The sequence below is a fragment of the Myotis brandtii genome, unplaced genomic scaffold (assembly GCF_000412655.1).
Source record: "Myotis brandtii unplaced genomic scaffold, ASM41265v1 scaffold41, whole genome shotgun sequence".
NCBI lineage: Eukaryota > Metazoa > Chordata > Mammalia > Chiroptera > Vespertilionidae > Myotis > Myotis brandtii.
In genome coordinates, this window is record NW_005365763.1 from 2,065,510 (window position 1) to 2,088,555 (window position 23,046).

Here is a 23,046-nt window from a genome sequence, read left to right on the forward strand (position 1 = left end):
TAGCTCTGAGGCTTCCGCTGCTGAAAGCAGGTATCTGGTTTGTTTGAGTTCTATAATCGAAACAATGTATAACTCCAGCTCTGAGATCCCGGCTGGCTGAAAGCTGGTTTCTGGGGTTTTGTTTAGCTTCTATATTTGTTAGAATGTTTCAAACTGCCAGCTCAGAGGCCGGCAAGTCAGGCGGGGAACGTTGGAGTCTGCAGTCACTGGAGCAAGCAAGCCTCATGTTCGCTTCCAGCTGCCTGGCTGCCGGCCGCCATCTTGGATGACAGTTAATTTGCATAAGGATATGCTGATTAGGCAATGGGAAGGGTAGCGGTCGTACGCTAATTACCATGTTTCTCTTTTATTAGTGTAGATGGTAACCACACACACAAATTCCCAAATCAGGACAAATAGCTTAAAAAAAGAGGAAACAGAGGGAAGAAGTATGGAATACCACCAAACAAAAACAACAGACAGAAACACAAAGGAAAAGAAGCAATGGAGACCCAGAGATACCAGAAAACAAAAGATAAAATGGCTATAGGAAATGCTCATACATCAATAATTATCATAAATGTAAATGGTCAAGTTCACCAATAAAGAGGCACTGAAACAAAACCCAACAATATGTTGCCTACAAGAGATACAACTAAGCTGCAAAGACAAAGGTAGATTCAAAGTAAAAAGTGGAACATGATTCTCCAAGCAAATAACATCCACAGAAAAGCAGGTGTAGGCATACTTTTATCTGACAAAATATATTTGAAGATAACAAAGATAAGAAGAAACAAAGATGGACACTTTATAATGATAAAGGGAACACTACATCAAGAAAATATAACACTTATTAATATATATGCACAAAATCAGGGAGCACTCAGATATATAAAACTACTATTCACAGAACTAAAGAGAAAAACAGATCCAAACACAATCATAGTTGGGGACCTTAATACTCCACTGACAGTTCTAGACAGATGAACCAAACTGAAAATCAATAAAGAAATATCAGCCTTAAACACTAGACCAAATGGACATAATTGACATTTGCAGAACTTTTCATCTGAGAACATCAGATTACACATTCTTTTCCAGTGCACATGGAACATTCTCAAGGATAGACCATATGTTGGGTCACCAAACTAACATTAACAAATTCAGAAAGACTGAAATTATACCAAACATATTCTCCAGCCACGATGCCTTGAAATTAGAAATCAACTGCAAAAAGGTAGTAAAGAAACTCACAAATACTTGGAGATCAAACAATATACTACTAAAAAATCTCTGTGTCAAAGAGGAAATAAAAGATGAGATCAAAAGATATATAGAGACAAATGAGAATCACAATACAACAGATCAAAACTTCTGGGATGCAGCGAAAGCAGTAATAAGAGGGAAGCTTATATCATTACAGGCCTAACTCAAGAAACAAAAGAAATCCCAAGTAAACAATCTAACATCACATCTTAAAGAACTAGGAAAAAAAGAACAAAAGCAACCCAAAGTCAGTAGAAGAAAGACAATAATAAAAATTAGAGCAGAATTGAATGAAATAGAGAAAAAAAGACTACACAAAAATTTGATACAACAAACACCTAGTTCTTTGAAAAGAATGAAAAACTACTGGCCTCACTCACTAAGGAAAAAAAAAGGAAAAGACCCATATAAACAAAATCAGAAATGAGAGAGGAGAAATTACCAGACACCACAGATATGCAAAGGATCATACTAGAACAGTGATGGCAAACCTTTTGAGCTCGGCGTGTCAGCATTTTGAAAAACCCTAACTTAACTCTGGTGCCGTGTCACATATAGAAATTTTTTGTTGATATCTGCCATAGTAAAACAAAGACTTATATTTTTGATATTTATTTTAAATATTTAAATGCCATTTAACAAAGAAAAATCAACCAAAAAAATGAGTTCGCGTGTCACCTCTCACACGCATGTCATAGGTTCGCCATCATTGTACTAGAATATTATGAAACACTGTATGCCTCCAAATTCAGTAATCTAGAAGAACTGTATAAGTTTCTAGAAATATATAACCATTCTGGACTAAATCATGAAGAATTGAAAAATCTAAATGGACCAATCAGTATTGAGGAAATTGAAATAACCATCAAAAACCTCCCCAAAAATAAAAGTCAAGGACCAGATGGCTTTACCAGTAAATTCTACCAAATGTTCAAAGAACACTTAAAACCTCTCCTTCTTGAACTCTTCCAAAAATTGATCAAGAGGTAATACTTCCTAACATATTCTATGAGAGCAATATAATCCTGATATCAAAACCTAGCAAAGATAATGCAAATAAAGAAAACTACAGTCCAATATCTCTGATAAATACAGACGCAAAAATCCTAAACAAAATACTAGCAAATCAAATATAATCCTATCTAATAAAGAGGGGATATGCTAATTGACCCTCACACCATCACAAAGATGGTGGTGCCCACAGCCAATAAGGAGGGAATATGCTAATTGACAGCCCCGTCCTCAAAGATGGCGGTGCTCAGTCCTCTCAGCTCTGCCAGGGTGGCAGGCGCATGGCCTGCCTCCGGAGACCCCTCAGCCCCCCAGCGCCGGCCTGAGGCTCAGGCAAGCCTCGGATGGCGGCTGCCCAGACTCCCAGGGCCACCCGAGGCTCAGGTAACCAGGGCCAGCCGAGGCTTGCGCTGCCAGCAGTGGCAGCAGCAGAGGTGTGATGGGGCATCACCTTCCCCTGATCGCCGGGTCGCCTCCCGCCCCCGAGGGCTTCTGGACTGTGAGAGGGGGCGGGCTGGGCTAAGGGACTCTCCCTCCAGTGCATGAATTTTCATGCACCGGGCCTCTAGTAGTACATAAAAAATAATACATCACGACCAAGTGGGGCTCATTCCAAGGGCACAGGATAGTTCAACATACACAAATCAATCAATGTAATACACCACATCAACAAAAGAAAGGATAAAAATCATATGATCTTATCAACTGATGCAGGAAAAGCATTTGATAAACTATAACACCATTTATGATTAAAACACTCAATAAAAAAGGAATAGAAGGAAAGTACCTCAACATAATAAAGGTCATTTATGATAAACCCTCAGCTAATATCATAGTTACTGGTGAAAAACTGAAAGCTTTGCTTCTTAAGATCAGGAACAAGACAAGGATGTTCACTCTCACCACTCTTATTCAACACAGTGCTGGCAGTCCTAGCCAGAACAACAAGGCAAGAGAAAGAAAAAAATGGCATCCAAACCGGGAAGAAAGATGTAAAACTATCACTTTTTGTGGATGACATGATTCAGTATATAGAAAACTCTAAAGATCCCACCAAAAAACTATTAGAAACAATAAGCAAATACAGTCACATTGGAGGATACAAATTCAATATGCAAAAATCCATTGTCTTCCTGTATACTAAACATAAAACTTCAGAAAAAGTGAAGAAAAAAAAACACACAAAAAAAATAATTCCTTTTGCAATTGCGACTAAAAGAATAAAATACCAGCAATAAACTTAACAAAGAATGTGAAAGACCTATATACTGAAAATTACAAAGCATTATTAAAAGAGATTGAAAAAGACACAATAAAACGAAAAAATATCCCGTGTTCATGGATTGGAAGAATCAACATAGTTAAAATGGCCATATTACCCAAAGCAACATAAGATTTAATGTAATCCCCATCAAGATCCCCAATATAATTTTTCAAAGAAATAGAACGAGAAATCAGATCTGTATGGAACCACAAGACCCTGAATAGCCAAAGCAATCCTGAGAAAAAAGAATGAAGCTGGAGGTATCATGCTACCTGACTTCAAATTATACTACAGAGCTACGATAATCAAAACAGCATGGTATTGGCAGAGAAATAGACACACAGATCAATGGAGCAGAGTAGAGAGCCCAGCTATTTTGACAAAAGAGCCAGAAACACACAATGGAGTAAAGACAGTCTCTTCAATAAATGGTGCCAGAAAAACTGAAAAGCCACATGCAAATGAATGAAGCTGGATTACAGTTTGTCCCTTGTACAAACATTAATTCAAAATGGATCAAAGACTTAAATATAAGACCCAAAACAATAAGTTACATAAAAGAAAATATAGGTAACAAACTTATGGACCTTGTTCATAGAGAATATTTTGTGAACCTGACCTCAAAGGAAAGGGAGTAAAGGCAAAAATAAATGAATGGGACTATATCAAACTAAAAAGCTCTGCACAGCAAAACAAAGAGGCAGCCAACCAGATGGGAGATAATATTTGCAAACAGTAGCCACAAGAAAGGTTTAATTCCCAAAATACATAAAGAACTCATAAAACTCAACACCAAACAAACAACCCAATCAAAGAGTGGGCAGAGGACCTGAAAATACACCTTTCCCAAGAAGACACAGGAACAGCCAATAGATAAATGAAAAGATGTTCAATCTCACTGGCAATTAGGGAAATGCAAATCAAAACTATGAGACAGACACCACCTCACACCTGTTAGAGTGGCCATTATCAACAATACAAGCAATAACAAGTGTTTGAGAGGTTGTGGAAAAAAGGGAACCCTCATCCACTGCTGGTGGGAATGTAGACTGGTACAACTACTATGGGAAACAGTCTGGCGACTCCTCAAAGAATTAAGAGTAGAGCCCTGGCCGGTTTGGCCCAGTGGATAGTCGGCCTATGGCCTGAAGGGTCCCAGGTTCGATTACGGTCGGGGGCACATGCCCAGGTTGTGGGCTCGGTCCCCAGTAGGGGGCGTGCAGGAGGCAGCCAATCGGTGATTCTCTCTCATCATTGATGTTTCTCTCTCTCTCTCCCTCTCCATTCCTCTCTGAAATCAATAAAAATATATATTAAAAAAAAAAATTAAGAGTAGAGCTACCATATGACCCAGCAATCTTTCTCCTGAATATATACCTGAAAACCTCAAAATCATGTGTTCGCAAAGATATATGCACCCCTATGCTCATTGCAGCACTATTCACGGTGGCCAAGACATGGAAACAACCATATTGTCCTGCGACAGAGGACTGGATAAAGAAGATGTAGTTCAAATATACAATGGAATTCTATTAAGCCATAAGAAAAGATGAAATAGTGCCATTTGCAATAATGTGGATGGGCCTTGAGAACATTATGCTAAGTGAAATAAGTCATTCAAAAAAGGCTACGAACTGCCCTAACGGGTTTGGCTCAGTGGATAGAGAGTCGGCCTGTGGACTGAAGGGTCCCAGGTCTGATTCCGGTCAAGGGCATGTACCTTGGTTGCAGGCACATCCTCAGTAGGGGGTGTGCAGGAGGCAGCTGATCGATGTTTCTCTCTCATTGATGTTTCTAACTCTCTATCCCTTTCCCTTCCTCTCTGTAAAAAATCAATAAAATATATTTCAAAAAAAAAGGCTACAAACCATATGATTTCATTCATATGTAGGATATAAAACTGAAACTCATGAACAAAAACAGCAGTGTGGTGGTTGCCAGAGGGAAGGGATTGTGGGTAGAAGAGGGTCCTAATATATGGTGACAGGAGAAGATCTGACCATAGGCACCCGGTGCAATATACAGATCTTGTAATATAGAAACTCACACCTGAAACCTATATGTTCATGTTGACCAATGTCACCCCAATAAATTTAGTTAAAAAAAAATTTTGCCCAGATATAAAAATAACTACTACAAGGGATAAATGAAGTATAAAAATGGCTCTAAATTCAAATAAAAAATTAGAAAATGAGTGTTTTAAGTATTAAATTCTATACTTTCTTCTAATATCAAAAGTTTTTGTAATTTAAAACTGCTTGAGACAGCAAGATATTGAAAACCTATTTGAAGAAATAATGGCAGAAAACTTCCCCCACCTGGTGAAAGAAATGGACTTACAGGACCAAGAAGCGCAGAGAACCCCAAACAAAAGGAATCCAAAGAGGACCACACCAAGACACATCATAATTAAAATGCCAAGAGCAAAAGACAAAGAGAGAATCTTAAAAGCAGCAAGAGAAAGAGACTCAATTACCTACAAGGGAATACCCATACGACTGTCAGCTGATTTCTCAACAGAAACTTGGCAGGCCAGAAGGGAATGGCAAGAAATATTCAAAGTGATGAATACCAAGAACCTACAACCAAGAATACTTTATCCAGCAAAGCTATCATTCAGAATTGAAGGTCAGATAAAGAGCTTCACAGATAAGGAAAAGCTAAAGGAGTTCATCACCACTAAACCAGTATTATACGAAATGCTGAAAGGTATCCTTTAAGAGGAGGAAGAAGAAAAAGGTAAAGATACAAATTGTGAACAACAAACATGCATCTATCAACAAGTGAATCTAAGAATCAAGTGAATAAATAATCTGATGTACAGAATGAACTGGTGATTATAATGAATCAGGGACATAGAAAGGGAATGGACTGACTATTCTTGGGGGGGAAAGCAAATGTAATAACAATAAAGATTTAATAAAAAAAATAAAAAAATAAAAATAAAAAACTGCTTAAGAGCTGATAATAGGTTTAACTATGAGTAAGAGTCATGTTTTGACAAAGAACTCTATGACAGCCTTAGCATTTGAGTTTTAATATTAGTAACTATAATAATTTACATTCTTCCTACAAAGTACATAACTATGATTTCTGAATATATTTTTATATCACAAGCAATTAAGAGTTTGGAAAATATTTAAAGTGATATAACATGGAGACAATTATTAAAATTCCTTAGGTCTTCTAATATATATCCTACAAACTTACCATCTGTACACTTTTTTCCAATTCCTGGGGAATCGCAAATGTAGATGAAGGAGCCTGAGTAAGAGGCCATGCGCCAGCCTAGAAGAAAATAAGTAAAATAAAAAAGTTAAACAGACAAGCATCTAACTTGTTAATAAATATTTATAAAATGATTTAAACTAAAGCACCTCTTTTTTCCTTTCTCAAAATGTTGATAAAACCCATTAGCATTACTATCTTGGCATATTTCATTCCAAATCAATGTAACATATAATGTTAGAAGATACAATCTATTGATTAAAGAAAATGCAATGAGGCCTCTATTTATTAATTGTTTGGATCAGGCTATTTGAAATGAGTAGTAAATGCCTACAATAAAACACATATTCATACCTGTAGAACATATATTTGAAAACTAATTCCCAAATCTATTACTGTGTCTTGATTTTTGATAAAATTGTTGAACTTATTGTTGAGATCAGCACTGACACTCATATCTGTATACATCCGATGTAGCTTGCTGGTAAACTCATAACCACATGCTTGCTGTAAAAACAGTTTAAAAAAATGATTTAAAAAGAATAATAATAAACCATATTAATTAATGAGAACATGTTACTATTGCTAGTTCTATGGTCAAGGGTCTGCATATTATATTCAAGTCTACTCTTCAGGAAAATTATCAACTACTAAATATTTTAGCATAAATATGTCTCAGCTACTACTTACTTCATCAAGGTATAAGCTAAAATTATGCAAAAATACACTAAAATTCAACTGCACTACAAAACTTGTACTTAAATAAATATTTCAGGTACATTCATTTATAAATAATACAAAACTTTTGTTAAGTTAATACTGTTTATCTTGTGGATAAGTCTTTATCAATATACAGGGTGTCCCAAAAAATGTATACACACTTTAATAGCTGACAGCTGTTAAATGAAAATCTACACTAATAAAAGACAAAGATGCTCATTGACCGTACCTTCGCTACACCCCAAGCCACACCCACCAGCCAATCAGAGTGACTATATGCAAATTAACCCAACCAAGATGGTGGCTGGCAGCCACAGAGCTGGAGCAAGCAGGAGGCTTGGTTGCCCAGGCGATGGAGGAAGCCAAGCTTCCCGCCTCCCCTGAGCCGGCTGTGGCCTCCACTTATGACAACAAAGTTTCAATTATAGAAGACAAATAAATCCCAGATACCTGCTTCCAGCCAGCCTCCACTGGGAGCTTGGGTGGCTGGGGGCCGTGGCCAGCCTGAAAACAGCCATCAGCCCCTCACCCAGGATGGCCACACCCTCATGGGGTGAGGGTCCCCGCTGGGGGGCTTGGCCAGCCTGCAAACAGCCATCAGCCCCTCACCCAGGATGGCCACACCCTCATGGGGTGAGGGTCCCCGCTGGGGGGCTTGGCCAGCCTGCAAACAGCCATCAGCACCCAGACTGGTCAGGCACCGCAGCAGGACCCCCCACCCTGAAGGGGCTGTGGCCAGCCTGCAAATGGCCCTCAGCCCCTCACCCAGAATGGCCAGGCACCCCAGTGGGGACCCCCACATTTAAGGGGCTGTGGCCAGCCTGCAAACACCATCAGCCCCTCACCCAGGCTGGCCAGGCACTCCTATATAATAAAAGGGTAATATGCAAACTGACCCTAACAGCAGAACAACTGGGAATCACTGGTCACTATGACACACACTGACCACCAGGGGGCAGCGCCTGCATTGAGCGTCTGCCCCCTGGTGGTCAGTGTGCTCCCATAGGGGGAGCTCTGCTCAGCAACAAGCCAGGCTGACGGCTGCCAGTACAGTGGTGGTGGTGGGAGCTTCTCCTGCCTCCTCAGCAGCGCTAAGGATGTCCGACTGCAGCTTAGGCCTGCTCCCTGCTGGCAAGTGGACATCCCCTGAGGGCTCCCGGACTGCCAGAGGGATGTCTGACTGCCAGCTTAGGTCCAATTCCCCGGGGAGCGGGCCTAAGCCAGCAGGTCGTCATCCCCCGAGGGGTCCCAGACTGTGAGAGGGCACAGGCCGGGCTGAGGGACCCCCCCGAGTGCACAAATTTTTGTGCACTGGGCCTCTAGTAAAATATATTTTCATAAACACTGCCTTTATAATTATATTCTAAGTGTGTATACATTTTTAGGGGACACCTTGTATATAGAGAGATCTGTCCTTTAATACAGTATTTGCATATCCCATCATATAGATATACCATTACACATTTAACCAGTCACCGGCTGATTATTTCCTGTTGTTATATCTAATTGCTACAATGAACATCTTTTTGTGCTAGCAGAATAATTTCTATGACATTATCAGATCAAAGGCTCACATTACCTTTAATTTATTGATCATGGCTTCTTCAGAATCCATAGACATAGATAACCCGTGAATTAAACGTTTTGCCAGCATTCTTGCGTAGAACTATATTAAGAAATATTTCTAAAGGTTAATTCCTTTCTGATGACTTAAATTTCAAAAATAAATAAAATCTGACTAAACCAAATAAAACTTCTCTATTCACAACTTACCTTTTGAAAAACATCCTTATCATCGATATATTTGAAAACAGTACTGAAGCTGGTAAGTTTGCCTTCCACTTCATTCTCAGTCATCCCCTTTGCTGATTTCTTTAGTAAGTTGTCACAGTACTTAGCAAGCTCAAATAGAAATTGACAGTATATCTTATAAAGGGCCCTTCTATACATACATATGCCTCAAAAAAGGCAAAGGACAATAGTACAAAATATTAATGAATAAGTTCTCTGCCATCCTAAAGCTTATGTTTTTAAAATTATGAATATGCACTAAAGAATTTAAAATATGTCATAAGGCAAATTTTAAAAAAAACTATAAATAATTCAAAAATCTAATCAACACAGTGAACAATAAAACACTGACATAAACAACAGAAGTTTCAAAAGAACACCTAGGTGCGTTTTGAGTAGTTCTATAATTTTCGACATTAAACAATTACTTTTTTTATTCTTACCACAACTTTATAATTAAGTTTTCTTTAATTATCATCAAATTTCCTTTCAATTTCAGATAAATAAAATCTCTATGAGAAGTAATGCAAATTATTTCACAGAAGACATACTTTAAAACCCAAACTGTACTGCTTGGGTTTTAGAAGCCTTACAAAAATTGGAACGACAGAGAAAATTAGCATGGACTCTTCATAAAGATGCACACAAATCAGTGAAGCGTTTCATATTATAAAAACAAACAAACAAAAAACACCAAACTTTATTAAATAAAGTATTTTTTTCCTCCAGTTATTTCTCAAGAAAAGGCTATAGTACATAGGTCCAACTGTATTCCTTAAATAAATGCCAAATTATATATGATGTAGATAATGTTTACTTTTAATAATTTAGTTTCATGGATCTTTTTCTGAAACATGCTACAAATACAAATTAATTTAACATTCTTCTCAGTTTTCATTTTCTAATATTGATGTCCATAAGATTTTTTTAAGCAATCATCAAACTTACCAATTCAGGAGCTTTGCAAACAGACTTGGGTTCTCTGTAATTTACAACTGATGTAAGAGCCTAAATAGAAAACAAGTCAGTAATTAACTAGTAATAGGGTATAATCTGCACATCCATAAATTATTACCCCACATAAAACACAGCATTTTGGTCATAAACTGTTAATTTCGTTTTCATTTTGAACACAGAGTAAACTCCTCTAACTGTATGCCTCATGGTGGTTATAGACCAATTATATATCCCATTCCTACTGAAAGCTATTCTTTATAACTCATTACTGATATCTGAACACAGATAAAATATGACTACATTTTTTAAAAAATCTTAAAATAACCATATCAGCAATTTTCCTTTAAAGTATACCAAAATTCAAAAATTTGTAAAATATACTTATTTCTTTGGAATATTATTTATTCAAATTAAAAATCAGCACTAAAACACTAAAATTATACATGTTTTCTCAGAACATGTTATAATGTTTACTAACAATTCCCCTTAGAATCATTGTTCTCATAATCATGAGAAATTCAATCTCCATATAATTCAAACATTCAATTTAACCATTTGTTGTTAATTTGAAAGTTATGTTATTATTTTGATTTTCACATTTAAATTAATTAATCTCCATGTCAAGATTAGAAAGCTTGTAATTAGAAGCCTCAATCCTGAAACCGCCCTAAAGAATGAATATAGAAATAGAATTCCAATTAACCATTAAAAAACACGAGTCCACTTACACCCAGATTTTTGATACAAATACTGTAAATGTATTTTCTCTTCCGTAAGATTTTCTTAATAACATTTCTTTATTCTCTAACTTACTTTATTGTGATAATGTAGTTATACTAAATATACAAAATATGCATTAATTGACTGTTTATGCTATCAGTAAGGCTTCTGGTAATATCAGTAGGCCATTAGTAGTGAAGTTTTGGGGAAGTCAAAAGTTCTATGTGGATTTTCAACTAAAGGGGAGGGGTATCAGGGCCCCTATCCTCTGAATTATCCCAGGGTCAACTGTATTTATACAGACATTCCCTGACTTAATATGATTATTACGATTTTTTTTACTTTAATATGTGAGAAAGCGATATGTATTCAATAAACTGTACTTTGAATTTTGATCTTTTCCAAGGCTGGTGATATGTGGTACAAAATTCTCTCCTAATGCTGGGGAGTGGCAGTTAGCCACAGTTTCCAGTTAGGTGTGCCATCACAAGGATAAATAATGATACTCTACTATGTATTTAATGTGTTACATGACTTTGCCCAACTATAACTAATGAGAGTGTCCTGAGAACGTTTAAGGTAGGTTCAGCTAAGGTAAGATGTTCAGTAGGTTAGGTGTATTAAATGAATTTTGATTTAAAATATTTCTAACTTATGATGGGCTTACCAGGACATAACCCCGACATAAGTTGAGAAGTATCTGTAGATATAGTTATTATTAAAGTTACCTTATCCAATGCACTCATGAAGTGCTGATCACCATTCAAAACAGTGTTGATAAGTTGAACAAATTTACCATGTACTTCCAAAACTGACTCCACAAATAGTGTTGGCATCTAGAAATATAAAATACAAAGTACAAAATACATTTTAAGAAGTTCAAAGATATAATTAGAGTTATTAAATAGTCATTTAATTAAGAGTAAAGTTTTTCCCAAGAAAATTCATGTTATGCAAGCACACACTTTCTCAAAAAAGTATTTTTAGCTAAAACTGTCTTGCCTGGTCGGCGTGGTTCAGTGGTTGAGTACTGACCTATGGACCAGAAGGTCACGGTTCGATTCCTGGTCACGACACATGCCTGGGCTGCAGGCTCAATTCCCAGTGTGGGGCGTGTAGTAGGCAGCTGATGAGTCTCTCTCATCATTAATGTTTCTCTCTCCCTCCCTTGTCCCTTCCTCTCTAAAATAAATTTTAAAAAATATTTTTTGGAAACTGTCTTAAAAATCTAAAACTTTAATGTTGAAATTAGCTGTCATTCAACACCAGCAATGCAGGACTATAATTCCTCTGCCAGAAGAACTCACTGAAAACACACTTCTCTCCGATGTTGGAATACTGTTTCTTAAGAGTAACAAGATACAGTCTCTGAACCACTAAGCCTACCACTTTCAAAGAGGATTATATACACAAAAACTGCCTTCAAAGCCACTGAAGGCTGAAAGAGAGAGCAGAGCTCAAAAGCAAGTATCTGTGAAAATTGAGACCCCTGGAGTTGGGCAATCCCCCACATCTCAGCATGAAGAAATACTTAGCTTTCACTCTTTTTATTTTTCCTTTTGCTAATCCTTACCCGAGGATATTTTTCCATTGATTTTTAGAGAGAGTGGAAGGGAGAGGTAGAGACACAGAGAGAGAAACATCAATGTGAGAGAGACACATTGATTGGTTGCCTCCAACACGTGCCCTGCCTAGGGTGGTGATCGAGCCTGCAACCAGGATACGTGCCCTTGACTAGAATTGAACCCATAACCCTTCAGTCCCTGGGTCAATGCTCTAACCACTAAGCAACTGGTTAGAGTGTGAGCTTTCACTCTTAATGGGGATAATTATATAGTACTTAAGACTTAACTAAGTCAGCTAAATTATGTGTCTATTACAAATTCATTCTCTTTTATTTTTATCTCCCAGTCCTTTTTTTTTTTTTAAATATATTTTATTGATTTTACAGAGAGGAAGGGAGAGGGATAGAGAGTCAGAAACATCGATGAGAGAGAAACATCGATCAGCTGCCTCCTGCACACTCCCCACTGGGGATGTGCCCGCAACCAAGGCACATGCCCTTGACCGGAATTGAACCTGGGACCCTTCAGTCCACAGGCCGTCGCTCTATCCGCTGAGCCAAACCGGTCAGGGCTCTCCCAGTCCTTGACAGTAAACTCTATGCCTCTATGTCTAATATTATTTAACACACTGAATCTGTAAAACTAATAAAATAAATTAATAAACCCAATAAAAAAACACAGATTAATAAACATAAAAATATATCAACTAATAGTTTATTTTTATTTTTTAAAATATATTTTTATTGATTTCAGAGAGGAAGGGAGAGGGAGAGAGAGATAGAAACATCAATGATGAGAGAGAATCATTGATCAGCTGCCTCCTGCATGTCCCCTACTGGGGATCGAGCCCGCAACCTGGGCATGTGCCCTTGACTGGAATCGAACCTAGGAGCCCTCAGTCCACAGGCCGATGCTCTATCCACTGAGTCAAACCAGATAGGGCAACTAATAGTTTTTTAAAAAAATAGAAAACTTATGTATTATTGTGGTAGGACATAAAATCTAAGATTTGCCAAAGACAAATAAATCTACAACTAAAGTGATGAGCATCTGAATAATGTTGTCTATTATAGATTACTGTATTATAGATGACAAGTAAATAGCTCTACTTAGGAAAAAGAACATTTCATGTCATATCTATCTATTCATCAAATATCACTAGTAAAAACAAGATGGTCCAACAAGATTTGATAGGAATACAATGATAGGAAAGATGCCTTTTTGTAAATAGTCATTTGATTGTCAGAGAACTCTTAAGAAAAGTGGGTATTAGGGACATGATGGTCACCGTTGGGTAGGAAGCATATATTTAGGGAAGATCATTTTAATCTAAATTTGCTTCCTGGGCTACCAAACTCAGAGTATATATAAAGAAAGCAAATTGTGAGTTCTCCATATTACCATTGATTAATTCCATTACCACTACAACTATTAGTGCCAGTTATATAGAAATACAATTATTTAAGACTGCTAAGTGAACATATCAGTATAACTAAGAAAAAGCTTCTCATTCAATGATTTTCTAATAATTTGATTACTCCAAAATGTGTCCAATAAACTTTACGCTTGAAACATTTTAATACAGATGTTTAATCTATTGGCATGGTAAAACTTTTCTTTCATTGTTTAAGACAGTAAGGTAAAAACAAAAAACCTAAATGCGTGATAATCTGATTAAGAGAAAATTTTCCATTTCCTTATATAACTCACATTTTCCTGAGTAAGATTACTGGTCGCTCTAAGGCCCTCATCATGGACATGATTTTGCAGCTCCTGTATCATATGAGGTAAACCAGTGGACACAGCACGGAGTAAGGCATACATATTTGCCATATCTGAGGGGGGAAAAATTTGTATTAGATTTCCAAATATTTTTTAAATATTAGGTAATATATGGCCCAAAATGCAGAATTATAAAAAGAGTATGCAGAGAAAGTCCCCCACTTCTGTCTCCCAACCCCAGTCCTCCTTCCCATGGGAAAGCAATATTGTGTTCTTTCAAAGCTCTTGCATGCACATTCAGGCAAATACATATATTCTTCCCTCTGCCCCCTTTTATAAAAGAGTGTAGTGTATTTTGTGTATTATTTGCAAATGCAGAACACATTTTCAGAGATCTTTTTTTATCAGTACACTGAGCATTTCTTCATATTTTACAACTGTACAGCACTCCATTATATATCAAATTACTTAACAATTGATGGAAATTTGGTTGTTTCCAATCTCTTCATACTACAATGTTACAAATAATAGTCCTGTATATGGACAGTAACATCTATGGTATAAATCCCTAGAAGTGGTATTGCTGTGTCAAAGCTTAATCTTCTAGAAGGATCCTTCTAAACAGAGCTCCCAACAGCAGGAAGCTCCCTTGCCAACAATGTATTATCAAGCATTTTGATCTTTGCCAATGAGAGGTGAAAAATAATGTCTCAGTGTAAAGGCTTTATTTTAAACTTTTTTATTAAAGTATGTAATATACATACAGAAAAGCGTATAAACCAAAAGTGCATATCTCAATAAATTATCACAAGTGAACACAAACACGCCCCTTCAAGTAATCACTACCCAGGGTAAAAAACAGACATTACCTACACCTAGAAGTCCCCTTCACACCTCTTCCCAATCATTACTCCTCTTGCTCTTCTGCAAAGGTAATCACTATCATAAGTACTAAACCAAAGATTACTTTTGCCTGTTTTGAACTATCTATAAAAATGGAATCAATACAATTCTTTCATGTTTACCTTCTTTTGTTCAACATGTTTATATGTATATTGCTTTATGTAAATGTAATTTGTGCATTTTCACTCTTCTGTTATATCCCATTGTATGAATATACTGTACTTCATCCATTCTATTGTTATTGGACATTTGAGTTGTTCCATTTGGCTATTACAAAAAATGCTGCTATGAACATTTTTGTATATATGTGCATACTCTTTTGCCGGGGAATTATATGTATAGGAAAGGGATGGCTTTCATATATTCAACTTTAGCAGTTAATGCCAGTTTCAAAGTGGTTGCATCAATTTATATTATCAGCCCAGTGTATAACAAGTTCCCACTATTCCACATGCTTCCCAACACTTATTACTATTTTTAGAAAGAGAGGAAGGGATAGGGAAAGAGAGAAACATCGATGTTAGAGTGAACACCAACTGCCTGCTCCTGCACAGCCCCTACTGGGGATCAAGCCCAAAACCCCTGCATGTGCCCTGACTGGGAATCCAACTGACAACCTTTCAGTGCATGGGATGATGCCCAACAAACTGAGCCACACGGACCAGGGTCCAACACTTATTATTTTTAATTTTTAAATTTTCTATCAAAATGTAAGTATTGATAGCTTAGTGTGGTTTTAATTTGCATTCTCCTATTTTAATGAAATTAAGTGCCTTTTTATGTTTATTGGCCATTTGGATATCCTCTACTCTCCTGTGCCTGTTCAAATTTGTTGGCCATTTTATATTTGGACATAAACCTTTTGTAGTTTCAAATAAGAAGATGTAGTACATATATACAATGTAATTATATTTATTATATAATTTATATTATATATATTTACCCTATGACTATCTTTTGATGATCCAGAGTTCTTAATTTTAAGGCAGTCCACTCGATCAATCTTTCCTTGTGGTTAGTGCTTTTTGTGTCTTACTTAAAATATCTTTCCCTATTTCAAGGTCATGAAGTTATTCTCCTATATTATCTTCTAAAATTATTACTGTTTTACATTTAGATCAAAAGCCTACAATGACCCTGGCCAGTGTGGATCAATGGTTAAAGTGTCGGCCTGCACTCCGGAGTTTCAAGGGTTCCATTCCAGGTCAAGAGCATGTACCTGGGCCCCGGGTTCAATTCCTGACTCGTGTGGGAGGCAACCAATCAATGTGTCTCTCTTACATATCGATGTTTCTCTCTCTCTTTCTCCACCTTCCTCCTTCCTTCTACTCTTTCTAGTTATCAACGGAAAAAATATCCTCACTCCTTGGGTGAGGATTAAAAAAAGCTTACAATAACTTGATTTTGTATATGGTGTCTGGAGTAAAGATCAAATTTCACATTTTTCTAAATGAATATCCAGTAGACTCAGCAATATGAGTTGAAAAGACTATCATCTTTCACCCAATAGTCTGCAGTGCCCCTTTTGTCTTAAATCAAGTATTTTCATTTTTAATTATTTATTTAATAGAAACCACAAGAGAAAGTTCATTTAGAAAGTTAGAGAGGTAGAAGTGAGATGTAGAAGAAATGGGCTTACAAAACAAGTTACAGAAGCAAAAAAGGGCCCTTGGAGCTTAACACATTTCGTACCGCTCAGGAGTTTTCTCGTGTTTCGCGCGCCATCTGTTAAGGACCGCTCACGAGTGTTCTCGTTTTTCACGCCCATGGAAAAAGGAGCGAATCTAGATACTTATGTAAATTTTGTTTGGTCCCTCTTCATAGAGGAAAATGTTTTACGCAGTACCATACGTTAAAAAAGTACTAGGAACTTTAATTGTTTAATTGTTTTTGTAAATAAAAATGTTATAATTATTGAAAAACAACACCTAAAGTGCATTATGATGATTTAAATAACGTGCAGTTTGCCCAAAAACGTGCGGTCCCTGGCGTATGTCTTAGAGATTCTATGCGGTACGCAATGTGTTAAGGAGAAAAAGAGAGGTGAGGAAAACGCGCCTGGGGAAAAGGTGCTGGCATGCTCCATAGAGAGAGCTGCTGTATTTTTATTTTGTCTACCACCTATTTTGAGTGAGATTGTGCATCTCTATATATTTAAAATTCATTTATAATTCCCTTTTATATTCTTTGCCTTTTTCCTACTGTTATTAAAATTCCTAATGTATTAAGGATATTAGCCCTTATGATACATAAAAATGTGCAAACCTATTTTCTCAGGTTTTTCTTTTAGTTTAGAATGCCCTTTGTGAATATACTTTTCCAAAATAGTCCTTTAAAATAAATTATTAATAAGGCATATCAAATATTTTAGAGATTATGACTATAATATACTTGAAATCTAAGTTAACTTGACTATGTAAAAAGTGGTTTATAATTCTATTTTAACTTACATTTATATTTCGTGTCACTTACCATTTTTTTTCTCTTGTCGAATGATATTATGACATTCGGCATGTAAGAACTGTAAGTGGTCTGCTACCATTCGTTGCTGACATTCACGAATCACTTTAGTATATGAACTTGGGTGCAAGTATTTTCGACATCGAATTTCTTCATCTTTTATTCTACCTAGAACCTTTAGAAATATATTGTTATAGTCATAAACTACCAAGAGAAAAAAACTGTAATATCAGTAAGTAGCTTAGGTAGCCTAATTTAATGGCTCAGCTAAACATGGTCAAGTAATGAATAAGGATTACATAACCAATTTAAACCCACATTCCATAAATCATTTCAAATTTTATTTAAGCTACTAGCTGTCACCTATATTTCACCACAGTCTTATGAAAAAGAACTAAAGTTATTTAGTCTACATTTTGTCTTCATTTACTGATCCCGATCATCCTATTATATTGACAACCTAACATGCAACAGGAAAAGTGAGTAAAGATTATTAAAAACCCAAACAAGTGGCCACTTTATAAATATCTAATTATTAATCTAAAAATAAGTCACATTAACTGGATCAAGTAGATTAATTATTTTATGTTGGTTTCTCATAAATGGTATGAATATCATAGTTAACTATCACAGTAAAGATTTCATTAAAATTTTGGAAGTCAAAATATATTTAGGCATAGTTAGATATGTCAATCAAGACTTTTATTAAAGTTTTTCCTATATATAAAAAGCACTGACCTACAAACAATACACTGGTTAACATTAACAAGAACTAATAAAGATAACAGCCAGAGAATTGGGCTAATTTCGACCTCAAAACAAAACTACGTTTGCAATGAAAATCACGCCAGCACAGCATATGCATACGCAAATGTTTAAATTTGAAAATATTCTGGCCCTGACTGGCACTGTTCAATGGTTAGAGCAGTGATGGCGAACCTATGACACGCGTATCAGAGGTGACACACGAACTCTTTTTTTGGTTGATTTTTCTTTGTTAAATGGCATTTAAATATATAAAATAAATATCAAAAATATAAGTCTTTGTTTTACTATGGTTGCAAATATCAAAAAATTTCTATATGTGACATGGCACCAGAGTTAAGTTAGGGTTTTTCAAAATGCTGACACGCCGAGCTCAAAAGGTTCGCCATCACTGGGTTAGAGTGTCAGCCCATGCACTGAAGGATCTTGGGTTTGATTCTCAGTCATGGACATATTACCTGGGTTGCAGGTTCTATCCCTGTGTGGGAGGCAACCAACTGATGTGTCTTTCTCACATTGATGTTTCCCTTTCTTTCTCTCTCTCTCTCCATCTCTCCCTCTCTTATACTCTCTCTAAAAATCAATGGAAAAAAATATCTTCAGGTGAGGATTAACAAAACAGAAAAAAGGAAAAGTATTCTGTAATGTAAAACTATGGAACTAGAGTTTCTGAACTGGTCCCAGGGAACTATGTGCATTTAAGCCTTTGGGAAGTACTGCTTGAGTTTACCTGGGCATAAGAAGGTGATGTTGAGAGAAAAAATTATGCTGAGAGGGGAAATAACACATTCCTGGATATCTCTCAGATATCTTTCGATGAAAGTGAGGCTCAAGACTGAGAGACACAGTCCTATCTTTCCTACTGTGCTACCATGTTGTGTGGAGCCAGGAGTTCAGGGCAAAGTTGTAGAAACCAAAGGTGGGGTCTAGAGTATTTCATCAACTAAGAAAGTCATTTTGGTCATCGTGTTTTTCTTTTAAAATAAAAATAGTTCTGCCCGACCGGCGTGGCTCAGTGGTTGAGCATCAACCTATGCTTCCCATTCAGGGTATATGCCCAGGTTGCCAGCTTGATCCCCAGTAGGGGGTATGCAGGAGGCAGCTGATCAATGATTCTCTCATCATTGATGTTTCTCTCTCTCTCTCTCTTTCTCCCTTCCTCTCTAATAAAAGTATATTTTAAAAAATTAAAAAATAAGTTCTTACACAGAGGGAAGATGGCCATGTGAAGACAGGCAAACACCCCAATAAGTTCAATTAAAATAAAAATTTCTTAAAAGTATTATGTCTAGTAGTCATTTATACTATACTATAAGTGACATTTTATATGTTTATGGTCTAACTAAATGCAACAGTAATTAGAGTGTGGGTTTGAGGGAGATGAGGAAGGAGGAGAAAAAGAAAAACCATGATAACTGGGTGGGGCTAGGGCTGAGGTGCATATCAAGAGAAAACAGACAAGGTTGGAGTGTCTGGATTCAGGGCTTCAATAGCTATAAAACCACTACAGCTGGGGGGAAAGGCCAAAATTCAAAGGAAAGACACAGAAAGGGAAGTAGGAAGGCTACATTATTTAGTCTGTTAAGTGAATTACTCTTATAAATGCTATTTTCCCAACACAGTTTCCAATGGCCTTCCTTTTAACAGTTTGAGATATAATTTACATATCATATGATTCACCCATGCAAGGGTGAATTCAATAGTTTTCAGTATATTACATTATTAGTGTTTTTATAATTGTGATAAAATGTATATAACATAAAATTTGCCATTTTAACCATTTTTAAATATATAATTCAGTGGCATTAATTATATTCACAATGTACAATTTCCAAAACTCTTTCATCACACCAAACAAACTCTATAAACATTAAGCAATAACTCCCTAGCCTCACCTTCTAAAAAGTTCTAATCTACTTTCTGTCTCTAAGAATTTGCCTAGTCTAGATATTTCATCTAAGTGGAACCATACAATATTTTTGCCAATTGCCTCTTTTTTGAGAGCCAGATATAATGAGGTATATGCACCACTTAATCCTGTGAGCACTTTTCAAGACTGGATCTAGATCCTTAAACAAGAGTCTCAGATGCAAAAAAGGCTAAGAGCTGAGGACCACTGTATAACCTGCATGTAACAGATGGAGGAAAATGTCCCAGATGACTTACTCAAGGTTCCGGATGACTTAATCAAGGTCCCAGAACTAATGAGTGACAAAAGCAGGAAGAGACTAAACAGCTCAGACTTCTAGCCCTGGGCTTTGTGAAATACATAACAGCTTATCAGTAAGTAATGATATTTCTTGACCTATGTTCTATACTATGACCTATGTACATACTATAGCTATTCTTATATTTATCTTTCTTGCTTAAACTAACAAAAAATCATCCTATAATGAAATGCTTGAAATCCAACACTGCAGATGAAAAAAAACCCTCATTAAAATTTCTAAATATATCTTGTGTGATGACTGAATTTATACTATGACTAATTCTTTTACTGAGAAAATACACATAGAATTTTAAATATGGTCATCAGTGTGTGTTGGTTTAATGATTAAAATTTCTTGTGGAGTGTGGCTCAGTGGTTGAGTGTCAACCTATGAACCAAGAGGTCATGGTTTGATTCCCGGTTAGGGCACATACCAGGGTTGTGGGCTCGATTCCCAATGGGGGACATACAAGAGGCAGCTGATTAGTGATTCTCTCTCATCAATGATAATTCTATCTCTCTCTTCCTCTCCCTTCCTTTCTGAAATCAATTTAAAAAATAAAAATTTCTTGTGGAAAAATTAAATTTTTTTCATTAAAAACTTAACAGAAGAGTGATCTATCCAAGTATTACAGAATTATTATATTTTTCCTTCTATTTTAAATGAAGAAGATAAAAAGCTAAATACCTAGTATCTATACTATTCCCTAAACATATCCACTAAGCATAAAATATAGATTTTGCCGAGAACATAAATACATGTTAATTTTAAAGACAAGCAAATCAAGCAATCAGGATTTATCAAAAAGTATCAGTCATGACAAAAATCAGAATAGCACTTTTCCTCATAAAATATGCTACAGCAAGAAAAATGACTTATCATAGGTATTGTACATTGACTATAACTCGGAGTAAAGGCCAAACAGAAACTTTTTAACCCAAAAAATATATTAACAAAAAAACTGTTACATAAAACCATGCCTGATATATAAGAAATGATATATTTAACATACATTTCTTTCTTACCTTTTCCATATATTGTGAGCAGTTTGATTCTTGTAATAAATTTGAAGCTTCTTGTTTGTAATACTCTCCTGTTTCAGTCAGAAAGGGGGACTCAAAGATTTCCTGATAAAACTAAATAAATCAATTAAAATCATATTGAAAAAACGAAAACAAGCAATTTAAGAAATTAAAGGTCTGATTACTCAAGTTTTTAAAGGAGACTTTTTACCTTTAAGGGGAATTTTTTCTTATACTGTTCAACATGAACAAAGGAGTTAATAACCCCATGGATTACTTTCTGGTTTGGGTCTTCTCCACCACGATCACTAAAAGAAGGTGTATAACACAAAATATTCTTGAGAACACAAATTATCTATGGAAATACCAAAGTATGACAAAACATGACTGCTTATTCTATTAGTTGGATCAAATTGTAAAGCATTTTAATGGTCAATGTATGCATAATTCTTAAAATTTTAATTTTTTCATTTAACAGCTGAATTAATATTTGATATTTAGTGAACATATTAGATGTCATTTCAATAAATAAAAGCCTTGTTTGTAAAATTAAGCATATTCTGTTGATACTAAAATTATACTCTAATTTTAGAGCAGACATGAGTCCATCAATTCAAGACTTTAATATTGGTGGTCAAGAATATTTGAACTTCACTCGCCATAAACACAAATATAAGATTTGGTCTGAGAAATTCAGTCTTTGAACCATCAAGTATGCCTATAGTAATTTGATGGTGCATCCCTCAGAGGTATACTCTATAGGATATATTTCTCACTAACTGAAATGGCTAATAACTATTTTCTCTCTAAGAGATTTGCAAGAGTTGCTGAGTTGATTCCCATTCAAGCACAAAGGAATTTATCTATTTAGAAGTTCAGTGAGATATTTAGTAGTTCTATATTCCTTTACATTTGCATAGAGATCTAAAATCATCTCAATTACTCATCTGACATTTGATGGGTTCCTACTTAATCAAGGCAGTATTGCGATGAAAGTCTTAATCATGATTTTAAAAATGTAGGTGAATATTAGCCTTTCTAATACTGAAATAGGGAAATGAAATAGGAAAAATGTTTGCCTAAAGCCACAGTAAAATAGTCTGGCCCTAAGAGAGGAGTTTCTAATTCTAATACTAATGCTCAGTTTAAGTCAAAGGTTTACCTTTCTCCTGGCAATCTTCCACCTTGCTTTAAAATTTTTTTTATTAATAATTAGTTTACAAAGAGAGCTGCAGAAAATATATTACTATAATTCCCTAGTAAACGCTTTTTGTTCTTTGTAGTAGTATATAAAGATTTTCTAACATTTAAGAAAAGTATTAAGGCAATTACCTTTATATATTAGTGTCCCTCCCTGCCTCTGCATCCCTCTAATCCTCTTTTACCCTTCCTTTAATTATCTGGATATTCTGGGGAAAGTTTTTGTACATGAATTAATGGCTACAGTAATTCTGTCAGTCATA

The 23,046-nt window shown here is 35.9% G+C and overlaps 1 protein-coding gene across 6 annotated transcripts in view; it reads right to left on the bottom strand.

Annotated features, from left to right (window-relative positions):
* The window catches only part of CUL2 (cullin 2), a 167,310-nt gene that overhangs the window by 42,628 nt on the left and 101,636 nt on the right, over nucleotides 1-23,046 (bottom strand). For 5 of the 6 annotated variants that reach the window (XM_005873394.2, XM_014545445.1, XM_014545444.1 and 2 more), the window contains 10 exons: nucleotides 21,795-21,891; nucleotides 21,587-21,697; nucleotides 17,599-17,761; nucleotides 14,212-14,336; nucleotides 11,665-11,772; nucleotides 10,208-10,267; nucleotides 9,242-9,370; nucleotides 9,048-9,134; nucleotides 7,103-7,255; nucleotides 6,731-6,808 (listed from right to left, as the gene is read on the bottom strand). In XM_005873394.2, coding sequence (XP_005873456.1) covers nucleotides 6,731-6,808; nucleotides 7,103-7,255; nucleotides 9,048-9,134; nucleotides 9,242-9,370; nucleotides 10,208-10,267; nucleotides 11,665-11,772; nucleotides 14,212-14,336; nucleotides 17,599-17,761; nucleotides 21,587-21,697; nucleotides 21,795-21,891 — 1,111 coding nt within the window. The remainder of the gene's footprint in view (nucleotides 1-6,730; nucleotides 6,809-7,102; nucleotides 7,256-9,047; nucleotides 9,135-9,241; nucleotides 9,371-10,207; nucleotides 10,268-11,664; nucleotides 11,773-14,211; nucleotides 14,337-17,598; nucleotides 17,762-21,586; nucleotides 21,698-21,794; nucleotides 21,892-23,046) is intronic. The other variant, XM_014545446.1, reaches the window with a different exon arrangement.